Raw genomic sequence first — 12,400 nt, forward strand, 5'->3', positions numbered from 1 at the left:
GTCTATCTTTGAGGGAGGGAAAAATTGGTCTATAAATTCAGTTTTCATTTTGGCCCAAGTAGTGATGGATCCGGGAGGAAGTGATTTCAGGCAATCCTTCGCAGCTCCCTTGAATGTGACTGGTAACATACATAGCAAAACAGTGTCGCGAGCCACATTAGGGACATTGAAGTAGTCAGCTATGTCATTGACCTCGTCAAGATGCTTGTATGCGTCTTCATGATCCTTCCCGTAGAATGGGATCTCCTTAAGTTGTGCGAGTATGTGGCTATTAAGTTTAAAGGTGGCAGTTGCGGGAATAGCGGATTGCACTAGTCCCGGGCCGGTATCATCACGTATCCTTTTCTTCCAATCTCCCATGGGAACTTCATCGATGTTAGCCATGGTGTTGTCAAGCTCTCCTTCTAGGTCGCTTCCTTCTTCGTATTCGGATTCGTTACCGTACTCGAATTCGGTTTCGATGTGGAATGTATCGTCTCCAAAATTCCCAAGATTGCTTCCTTCGCTCTTTTGACTGCTAGACTCTCCTGCTTTCTTGCTCTTTTTCTTCCCAAAGACTGATTTAAGGTCCTTGAAGGGTGATTTCTTTGGCGGGTTAGTGTCTTCAAAAACTTTGTCTTTGTTCTTTCTAAGAGCGGATTCCGGGTCTTCTAATGGGGGAATCAGAGGTGTGTTGGATCCTCGGGTCATGTAATATCTGCAATCAAAACAAAAAAATACGCGTAAAAAGAACAAAAATAAAATAAAAACGAAACTGGAAATCAGCTATGGACTTGCGAGTAGTTTCGAGTGCACTCGGCGAGTTCAAGGCTAAAACAGAAAAAAATTTAACCAAAAATCCTAAAACAGAAAAACTTAAAATTTATCCTAATAACTAATTTACTAAAGCAGTAACTTTGTGCAAGAAGGATCTCACACAAAGGATCGATAATACTTGAAATTAGAATTAATTTTTGAACCGTTCCCCGACAACGGCGCCAAAAACTTGATGTGTATAAAACGAACTAGTTTTATTCCTACTTTTTAATTATGAATTTGACACATAAAAGGCAGTGGACCTGTCAATTGGTGGTATAATTTAGCAAGCAGGGTATCGAACTCAGGGAATGGAAATTAATCTAACTACTAGAATTATCTAAAACAAATAGTAAAATAGAAGGGTTTTCTCTAGTTTTGAAAGACTAGAAACTTAACTAAAAATTAACTAGCACTTAACAAAAATGCAACTAAATTCAATAATAAAGAGGACTTCTGTTTAGGTTCGAATCATTTAATCCTATGGTTGATTTTATGGTAAATATATCAAATTAACTTTTCATTGGCTACCGATTAGGATGATTAGGTTCACGTTCGCTATTGCTAATCCTTAGAAAACAGATTAATTCCAACAGTGGTCAGTTGTCTAAATTAATAAGTTCCCTAGTTAATTAATTCGGGTTAAGTAAGACTTGTAATGGTTAATTAAATTAATAATTCACTGAACCTCATGTTGATGGTTTATCACACAAGCTCACACATTAATTTACCTACTTTCTAATTAATCCTAGTTTTACATTCGCTATTCCTAGTCATATAACTATGTTGTCACATAAATCACATGAGGTAAGCAATTAAGAGATGTTCATGCAGCTTAACTACTTGTCAATTAACATAAAATAGTTATGGTTAATGCATAAGGTTCTTTAACAAGCTTAACAAAACAATATCACCAAATTAAATTAATCCTAACCATAAAATCAATCCATATTCACAAAATCATCTACCCTAAACAGAAGACAAACGTTTTAGTTCATAATTACAGTAACAATCAACTCAAAAACGAAATTCATAAGTTTAAACATGATTCAATCAAAGGTTAAGTAAGAATACACTTGAATTGCCTTTAATCTTCCCAAAATCGAATGCTTAGACTTGATCTTCGAGTTTCAGGGGTTCCAGCAGTGCCTTAATCGCAGCCTAGCCTTCAAGGGTTTTTCCAGAGCTCCTGAATTCGGGATTGTGACTCCTATTTATAATTTTTGGAAAAACAGAGTCTACTCGTCGACTAGATAACCAACTCGCCGAGTCCCTTCGTAGAATCCGTATGCGGCAAGGACATTTCGTATTGCTTCGCGAACCTTCGTGGGTACTCGTCGAGTAGACGTCCCTACTCGCCAAGTAGGTTCAGAATTTGACTTTTTTTTCTTCTCTCTTTAGTTCCCGAGCTTCTGATCGCCTCTACTGCTTCCTTTTTGCTTCCGAGCATATCTTTTGGACTGAAAATAAAATTTAAACACTATTAACTACCTTGTGTCCATAATTTGCAAATAATTAGCGAATAAATAATAAAAATCTATACTAAATATATAGCTAAACATGCACATATCAACTCACGACGTGAACTCTGTGATTGACACCTTCAGAGCCTGACAGACTGATGTCGCGACTACGCACCTGATGACGACCAAGTTCACGACGTGAACAAGCCTGGTTCACGACGTGAATAGCGAAATTCAGCCCTATAAATAAAAATCGAAGGCAGCCGGTTTTGGTTGCTAATTTCTCAACCTCTCTCCTACTTTTCTCATCATTAAGCCTACTTTTAGCCCCCCGAAGTCTCGGTATCATCCCCGATACCCGAAGCGAGTCCCGACGTTCCGAAGATCCCGAGAAGAAAAGAGTTTCAAGCTGAAACTCTGCCCATGTGAAGCCCGGTTTTTTAAGATATCCCGGTTTCAACGAATAATATTACTTTATAGAGCCGTAGTGCTGTCCGAACATCGTCTTATCGATTTAGTGCATAGTCCCTTTCATGAACATGATTTTAATACAAGTATTGTTTGAATGTATTAAATATATGTTTTGTGTGAGTTATTTGATGATGTGTGAATTAAGTGTTAAAGAACATACCTGATTGTTTATGATAACTTAGGTTAAAGAGTAAACCTAAGGTTTGTTATAATGGTTATGAGGTAGTATCTCTTTATGAGTACGAGTGAGATATATACGGAGAATAGAACTTTAAAATATATCATTGATCCGAAAGCATGGATTAGACATAGTTATTCGTCACTAGTCCAAGAGTATGGATTGGACTTAGTTAATTGTCATTAATCCGGGAGTATGGATTAAGACTTAGTCAGTTGTCATTAATCCGGGAGTATGGATTAAGACATAGTCAGTTGTCCTTAGTTCGGGAGTATGGACATGACATAGAATTTGTCATTAATCTGGGAGTATGGATTTAGACATAGACCAATTGTCCCTTATCCGGGAGTATGGAATGGGCACAATCATGGATTCGAGAACATGGATTAGATTCGGGAGTAAGAGTTATAATTTAAGGTCCGAGAGTATGGATAGTCTCGTTGAGAGGATTGACGGGGTGGGGTAAGAGTTGATTATATATATAGAGAAAAAATTTTATTGTGTGAATTCTAAATTATATATATATATATATATATATATATATATATATATATATATGTTATAACATTGTGGGATTGAAATCCCTATGTACTCACCAGGTTTCCAAACCTGACCCACTCAATAATTTTGTATCACAGGTATCGATACGAAACTACTTTACACTGAGAGATTTAAAAGAGATGTAGATCATTAGTGTAGATGAATTTATGTTCGGTTTATGCTTATGTGTCTGTATTGACCAGGACATCCCAAATGTTTTAAAACGAATAAAATACATCTCTTCGGAGATGCTTGGATAAAGTATTTATCATGTTTTCTGGGAACAAATTCCGCAACAGTTTTCTTTAAAAGATTACTCTGATTTTAAAACAAAGCATAAACAAATCGGTCTTTTCTGGCCGTGAAATTGGGGATGTCACAGTTGGTATCAGAGCATTAGTTTAAGCGAACTAGGAATTTGTAGGATTTCTAGACTTAAACTTAGAATGCTAAGTGATTATTGTGAGATGAGTGTCTACCATATTTTAGACACGAGCACTAGTTTATTTTACGAAAGATGCCTAAAATGCTTTTATGTGCTAAATGCTATATGTTTACCATATATGCTATTATTTGTTTGGATCTATGGTCTGTTGCCGACCGGATCTGGAAAACTTACATGTTTTGGATTCTAAGCGTATGACTACGATATTAGAACTAGCATGTAAACGTTTCGGAGTGATAAAGAGATTTATACGTCTATCGTAAATAAAGCCTTATTATCTTAAATTCTCGCCCGGTACACCGAACGTCTGCTTGGGTGTACAAAACGTCATGGTGAAGACTCGTAGAGAATTGAGTAAATGAAGGAAATGAAAGGCTTATGATAGTGAATGACACCTATCGGAAGATATCGTAAGAGTGGTATCTTGCCTTTAGAATATGTCTGATAAAATAACGGAACGTTTAGAGGAGTACGGTACGTCTGAAGTACACCTTCGATTGGCAGGATGATGGAACGATTGGTGTAATTCTTGAAGTTGTCCCATCGTCTGAAATTTCCATCAGCAAACGAGTTGAAGTAGAATTGATGATTGAAGATACGCATGGAAGAAGTCCTAGTAGAGTCTAGGAAATTTTTTATGATTATTTGGGCACATTTGTATGTGTTAAATTGTTTTGTGATTTTAGGACTTGGGGACTGCGAGACAATACTTGGGACAAGTATGAGTAGGTGTGAATAGTAGTAGAGATCTATACTACTGGAAGCACAGGACTCACACTTGGATCAGGGAAAGTCACAAGGTTACCAAGAAGCTAGTAATTGATTCCTTTTTATTCAAGTATGTCATTACCATTGTTTCGGTAATAACTACGCAGGTGATTGTTATTCCGACCCTAGTGGTCATATCAAATTGAGTCCGACTACGATGAGTTTGTTACGTGGTTCAGAGAACCAAGTTCGATGTAACATCTGACTTAAGTCAGAAGATTGAAACCAATGCGATCAATAGAATCACGCTCGTTGTTAGAGAAATTGGTAGCTAGAGATGCTACATGTTAAAATGTAATTATATCACATTAGAACATAAAGGAAGGTATAGTTTGTTCTGGAATTTGACTCTAAGAGACTTGAGTCTAAACGTTGCATCACACGATGATAGGTCATTAAAATATGACACATCGATCCATGGTAGTGATAAAAGAACTTGCCTTAAGTTTGTTAAAGAAGAAGAAGGAGTCTCCAGTAAGGATCGATATTGTGACTTGAAGGTCATAATTTGGAGTTGAACATAAGATAGAAAGCAGGTGCAAGATTTGAGCACCGCCTGCAATCAAGAAGTCCTAGAGTTAGATACTCGTTCGAGGAAACATAGAAGTTACGGTTATTACCTAGGATGAAGAGATAACGTATGGAATCATTATACCAGACCTATTTCGTTGATGATTCCGGGACGTAATCATCCTAAGGGGGAGATAATTGTAACGCCCGTAGATCCGGGCTAGTCAATTTAGAGACGATAAACGTCAAAAATGACTTTTTGATAGAAGATTATTTAGATTGAATAATCTTAACTAAGTTGTAGTGGTCGTGACAAGGATTCCGGATATTTAAAGAATGCCGAAATCCGAGTTATAACGAAGAAGTTATGACCTGTCGAAGTTTCGCAACAGAACCAGCATGACACTGTGCGACGTAAATAGTGAATTTACGATAGAGCGATATTTGGCCTTAGCGATCTAAATGAAAGTCATAGAATACGTTAAACCGAGAGCGTGCATCAAAAGAACGTCCAAATCTGACTTCGTATGAGGAAGTTATGATTTTTATAAGTTTCAGCTTAGCAGTATGCATCCCAAAGTTCGAGTATGAGATCGAGTGATTTCTATCCAAAACAATCTAAACGAGAATCGAAGATCTCGTTGATAGTAGTGCAACGGTGAAAAGACAGACGCAAAACGGACGTCAGACGAAGGAGTTATGAATTTATAACGGAGTTTTCCTGTCCCGACCTTCTAAAAATAATATACTAAAAATAAAGTCAAAATTAGCCGACAAAGTCTAAATGAAAGTTGTAGAGCATAATCTCACCTACGCGTGGATATAAAGAACGTCGAAAACGAGCTCGTATGCGAAAGATATGAATTTATGAAGTTCGGGGCATGAACTTCAACCTGTGTCAGAACTCACGACGTGAACATAGAGTTCACGACGTGAACTCAGTGATTGACACCTTCAGAGCCTGATAGACTGATGTCGCGACTACGCACCAGATGACGACCAAGTTCACAACGTGAACAAGCCTGGTTCACGACGTGTATAGCAAAATTCAGCCCTATAAATAGAAATCGAAGGCAGCCGGTTTTGGTTGCTAATTTCTCAACCTCTCTCCTACTTTTCTCATCATTAAGCCTACTTTTAGCCCTCGAAGTCCTGGTATCATCCCCGATACCCGAAACGAGTCCCGATGCTTCGAAGATCCCGAGAAGAAAAGAGTTTCAAGTCGAAACTCTGCCCACGTGAAGCCCAGTTTTTGAAGATATCCCGGTTTCAACGAAGAATATTACTTTGTAGAGCCATAGTGCTGTCCGAACATCGTCTTATCAAGTGAGTGCATAGTCCCTTTCATGAACATGATTTTAATACAAGTATTGTTTGAATGTATTAAATATATGTTTTGTGTGAGTTATTTGATGATGTCTGAATTAAGTGTTAAAGAACATACCTGATTTTTTATGATAACTTAGGTTAAAGAGTAAACCTAAGGTTTGTTATAATGGTTATGGGGTAGTATCTCTTTATGAGTACGAGTGAGATATATACGGAGAATAGAACTTTAAAATATGTCACTGATCCGGAAGCATGGATTATACATAGTTATTCGTCCCTAGTCCGAGAGTATGGATTGGACTTAGTTAATTGTCATTAATCTGGGAGTATGGATTAAGACTTAGTCAGTTGTCATTAATCCGGGAGTATGGATTAAGACATAGTCAGTTGTCCTTAGTCCGGGAGTATGGACAGACATAGAATTTGTCATTAATCCGGGAGTATGGATTTAGACATAGACCAATTGTCCCTTATCCGAGAGTATGGAATGGGCACAATCATGGATTCGAGAACATGGATTAGATTCGGGAGTAAGTTATAATTTAAGGTCCGAGAGTATGAATAGTCTCCTTGAGAGGATTGACAGGGTGGGGTAAGAGTCGATTATATATATATATATATATATATATATATATATATATATATATATATAGAACATTGTGGGATTGAAATCCCTATGTACTCACCAGGTTTCCAAACCTAACCCACTCAATAATTTTGTATCACAGGTATCGATACGAAGCTACTTTACACTGATAGATTTAAAAGAGATGTAGATCATTAGTGTAGATGAATGTAAGTTCGGTTTATGCTTATGTGTCTGTATTGACCAGGACATCCCAAATGTTTTAAAACAAATAAAATACATCTCTTCGGAGATGCTTGGATAAAGTATTTATCATGTTTTCTGGGAACAAATTCCGCAACAGTTTTCTTTAAAAGATTACTCTGATTTTAAAACAAAGCATAAGCAAATCGGTTTTTTCTGGCCGTGAAATTGGGGATGTCACAATATGCTTATTGATTTCCATCCTGGTAATTAGGATGGTGATATGCTTAGTGACCTGGTTAGGCCGGTATCCTGGTATATAGGATGATGCTATGTTAGTGACCGTTTAGGTTTGTATCCTGGTTATAGGATGTTGCTATGATTAGTGATCTGTTAGATTGGTTTGACTGTTATATATGCTAGCGTGTGATATTATGTACACATGTTTGTTTGATTAGGGGTTGGGTTGAGGCGGTCCTGCTTTGTGTTGAAGGCCAACATACCCAGGGCGGTCCGGATAAATTGAAGGCCCTGCAAAGGGGTTCAGTCAGGACGAAGGCCCGACGAGCGGTCCAGATAGGCTGTAGGCCCTACGAGGCGGTCCAGACGTACCTAAGGCTCGGAGAGCGGTCCACATAGGCTGAAGGCCTGCGATGCGGTCCAGTCAGGCTGAAGGCTCATTATGCATGCTGTTTGCTTATATGTTATTGATATGTTTTATGGCGTTGATATTTTGGGGGTAACTCACTAAAGCCTTCGAGCTTACATTTATCGATTATTGTTTCACGTACTTTTGATGATCCCGGGAAGGCGAAGGCGTGATCGTGCACCTCCTTATATTTTCATGATTTGATTATGGGGATACTTTGATGTCTAAACTATTTTGAAAACAAATTGTAGTAACTTAATGGTTTTAAACGTTTTAAAAAGTTTTAAATTGGCTTGAATTTTTATGGATGTTACAGTTGGGCAGGGCCCGTTGCTTTGGGCGGTGCCCGTTATGCTGGGAGGGTCCCGTTGCTTTGGGCGGGGCTCGATGTTATGTATGGTATGTGATATTTTGGAGACTCACTAAGCATTGTCCTTACGGTTTTGTGGTTTAAACATTTTCAGGTACTTCCAGTTCCAAAAGGAAGGGTCCGACGTGATCGCACAACATCCCTTTGATTTTATTTTGCACTGTTATTTGACTTACTTTGATGTTTGAGAGATACATTTTACTTGGTTTGGGTTTGTGAACAAGTTTTATGTGATTTGTGTGTTTTAAAAATAAATTTTTTACTTAGTATTTTTTGGATGTTACAATTGATGTGTCAAACGTAGTTTTTTTTTTCATTTGTTTGTGTATTAAACACATTTATTACCATTACTATATATTGTCATTATTAATATTATCATTATGTTTATAAATATTGTTATTATGAGTACTATTAATATCATTTTTAATTATTCGTGTCTTAAATATGTAAAAAAAATGAACCAAAAGAACTATGTTTTAAGACTCGAATAATGAAAAATAATAATAATGAGAATAATAATAATAATAATATGAATAATAATAATAATAATAATAATAATAATAATAACTAGAAAGGTTACCCCCGCTATGCGGGGGCCAGAAGCTTTCGATGTTGTTTCCGAATCGATAAATATGACAGACGTAGAAAGTGCAAGGATGAAAAGCCCGGGCTTTGCTCCGGACCGGTTTTTTCATGTTTTTATGAAAAAATGTAAAAGTTTTGACTGCAATGACCAGAAGTGTCATATCTTTACAGGGACCAATTCTGCCAAAAAAATCGTAAATTCACTATTCCTAAGATTCATATCGTCGATGCTGGCAAACAACTCGATTCCAAACACGGTTGCCGCATCCACGTCCTCGACCTCAAGCTTTGTCCTCCCATGACCCCTAACATATTAGAAATGGAAAAAAAAAAGAAATTACCATGCATGATTGATCGCTACATCAGTGATATCTTTTTCTAAATCCATTACAAAATTCTACACACCTAATGTCCAAAGAAGTGGCCACGATTGTCTTTGGTGAAATTTTGATAGTATTTTGTATTATTATTATTATAACATTTCAAATTAAAATCCAAAATTATATATTTCATAAAATAAAAAGAAAATAAAATGTAAATGACTCACCAAACAAACATTAAGAGCTTTGGCAACTCCTGCAATGGAAACATCTGAAGGTAATGGACCAACTCCTTCATATAAGAAAACCTGTATAAATATTTATTTTATTAACATTTCATTTCACCAATTTCAGAATATGAAAAATAAAAAATGATAACATACATATTTACACATTTACATGTGATTAATGGCATACCATGTAACTTGTAGACTTTTGGATTTCAACTTCTTGAGCTACAGAATCTACCTATATAGAACAAATAAACTGTCAATTCAGGGGTAATTCGGTAAATAGTGTTCTTTACCTTATTATTTCAAGATTCCCATATGCAACTTACATAACTTGATACAACAGCAATATGGGAAACACTCCAACGAATAGAATGAAGCTTCCTACACAACAAATGTCTTAATTCATCCTCCATCTTTCCAGAACTGAGCAATGTGAAATCATAAACATTAGTCAACACATAACAAATTATAAGAATAATAATACAAATAATAATGAAGAAACTTACAGAATTTCATCACCAACTGCTATGATTGAGGCTGAAGGGGTGTTTTCTTGATGTGATTCCACACCTTTGACTCCATCTTTGACTTTTTTAGGTAAGTTTTTGGCTCTTCCAGCTCTTTCTAATCTTCCATCTGAAAGCATATATGCAGGCTTCAACTTCTCCTTACCAGAATCTTTAATGCATAACAATGCATTTGGAGTTGTGTATTATTAACAATAGAAAACCATCATTTAAAACAATATATGTTACAAAAATCATTTAGAATAAGAAAATAATTAAATACCATATGCTAATAAATGTAATGAAATATAAAAAACGCTTTTTAATATAATATTACCAAAAAAAATTTGATTTTTAACTTACATAGAGTGTTTGCATCGGCTGTAATTCCGCAAATATGTTTTGCCTCAACTGTTATAATGGAAAAAAATAAAGTACTATATATATAAAAAAAATTACATATGAAATCTTGTCATTAAAATGTACCTCCTCTTGTCTGCACTTTGGAATAAGTTCATTCAATGCATTCAATGCACTATGCTCAAAAAAAAATATGTGTTCCTGTAAACAAATATAAATTTGGTTAAATTGTGCATACGAACACTCCTAAAAGATCAAAAATGGTACCTTTTTCAACTTCAAATTATCATGGGTTGAGAAATAAAAGATATGTTCTAACACATGCACTTCATATGAACAATAGGGTGTTTCAATGTGCTTAGAAACAACAAAAATGAAGTGAATTGAGTTAAATTAGTATTGATTCTAAATATGAAAATGAGTAACTTTTACGAATGTTAACTAAATGATGAAGTTATTCTTATTAATCTTCAATGGATGGATAAATCAATTTTGTTTCAGACTATTGGACTCTTTAGGTGCCACACAATCAGTTTTAGATGTTCTATCAAAATAATATCACATACAACTCGTTTAAGCTGATTAGTTGATCTTATTATTGAAATACTCAAAATCAGATTACCCCTTTCAAAAGTTGGTAGTTTTAATAGCTATAATGGATACCTCTTTCATTTTCTAATAACTGGAAAACAAAGTCGGGTTGCACCTCAAAAGCTGTAATTGTATCCCGCTAAGGAAGCCTGAACAAAATAAGAAAATAGATGATCAAACAAATCTAATCAACTAATGAATCAGGTAAAGTAAGGCGGAATGAATACATTAATTGGCTCAGACATTTCATCGAACGCCTTATAGGCATGTTTGTCATCCAAAACCCACTTCCCAAACCTGTAGTCAGGAAGTCGTCCCCTTTTTCATGATCAATCACATGATTCTCCAAGTGTGACGGTTGCAAAGCTGAAAGACTGACATTCAATACGAACCGGTTCGGATTTAGCCTTGATTTTGCGGTTTTTGTTGGTCTTGTTTGATGAACCGGCATAAACCCAGATACATTTGTCAAAATGATTATATAAACAACAAAAGAAGAAGAAGAAGTAACGCACGAAGAAATCATGAAGTCATAAATCTGATATAACTATTTCTTGTAGATAATCAGAGGAATCAAAGAAAAACTTACATACCCAACATTGCTGCTTCTCTGCAATCGTCCTCCTCCATTCTCGTTTGATCTCACGTGTAATCGAGGTTTGCAGTGCAATCGATGTCGGACGGTTTCCGAATCCTGAAGAAGTATTGATGTAGGTCCTTCTCAAATCTAAAGGAGATGTAAAATCGAGAATTGTGGTGGCGGTGGGAAGCAGGCAAGGTGTAGAAGATGGATTCGAGTGAAAGATAGAAGTTCGGGATAAAAGCAGTCGGTAATGAAGAATTACCGGTGGAACCATGAGATCAGAAAAAACGCCAGCAATCCAAAAGTGATTGGGTGGGAAAACGGTGAAGACAACAGGCGTCAAACACGTAGCAACAAAAATCGATCAAATGGCAGAAATTACCCAAAAAACAAAGACGGAAAAAGAAAGTCAAAAATAGACATGTATATATAAAGGAAGGACCATTTTTGCCAAATCCTTAGCCACTTTACTGTAGCTAAGGTAAGATAATTTTAATATATATATATAATAATAATAATAATAATAATACCAATAATAATAATAATAATAATAATAATAATAATCTGCATAGGTCCTAATTTTTTTATTATATATTTTATATACATTTATTTAAAAATAAAAAACTTATAATAGCGATAGAGACTCTTTTTCTCTGACTCGTCCTGGGCATTTCAGGATATTTACATCCTCATGACCGGTCCTGTTAGGTATAGTTTAGGGTTGAAGCATTATAGTGTTATTTATATTGTAAAAGTAGTTTTTAGTATAGGATTGGAGATGCCCTTAAGACCTTACCACTATATTATTTTTCCATATACAAAGCCCCTAAAAAAATCATCGAGACTTTAGAGAACAATAGGAGAAGATTTCTTTAGGGAGGTGGCTCAAATAGTAAAAAATTAATTGGGATGGATAGAGAAAAATATCTCTCCAA

The 12,400-nt window shown here is 35.8% G+C and overlaps 1 protein-coding gene across 1 annotated transcript; it reads right to left on the reverse strand.

Moving 5' to 3' along the window:
- Window positions 1-8,942: 8,942 nt before the first annotated feature.
- On the reverse strand, window positions 8,943-11,718 carry LOC145106480 (bifunctional cytosolic FAD synthase/FAD diphosphatase-like). The gene is made up of 10 exons (XM_079043449.1): window positions 11,476-11,718; window positions 11,110-11,313; window positions 10,955-11,031; window positions 10,418-10,492; window positions 10,295-10,342; window positions 9,932-10,061; window positions 9,752-9,848; window positions 9,610-9,660; window positions 9,420-9,500; window positions 8,943-9,177 (listed from the first exon to the last, which is right to left on the reverse strand). Exons 7-10 carry the CDS (start codon window positions 9,836-9,838, stop codon window positions 9,154-9,156), a joined length of 243 nt encoding a protein of 80 aa, XP_078899575.1. The 5' UTR covers window positions 9,839-9,848; window positions 9,932-10,061; window positions 10,295-10,342; window positions 10,418-10,492; window positions 10,955-11,031; window positions 11,110-11,313; window positions 11,476-11,718; the 3' UTR covers window positions 8,943-9,153.
- Window positions 11,719-12,400: the final 682 nt, after the last annotated feature.

Source organism: Lactuca virosa, chromosome 1 (assembly GCF_052849685.1).
Source record: "Lactuca virosa cultivar CGN04683 chromosome 1, Lactuca_virosa_CGN04683_v6, whole genome shotgun sequence".
NCBI classification, from domain to species: domain Eukaryota; kingdom Viridiplantae; phylum Streptophyta; class Magnoliopsida; order Asterales; family Asteraceae; genus Lactuca; species Lactuca virosa.

Coding starts and splice junctions, on each gene's coding strand:
- LOC145106480 (XM_079043449.1), bottom strand. CDS start 9,838: ATGGAGGATGAATTAAGACATTTGTTGTGTAGGAAGCTTCATTCTATT. Junction 9,661..9,751: donor TTGCTGTTGTATCAAGTTAT/GTAAGTTGCATA, acceptor TGTTCTATATAG/GTAGATTCTGTAGCTCAAGA. Junction 9,178..9,419: donor AAGCTCTTAATGTTTGTTTG/GTGAGTCATTTA, acceptor CTAATATGTTAG/GGGTCATGGGAGGACAAAGC.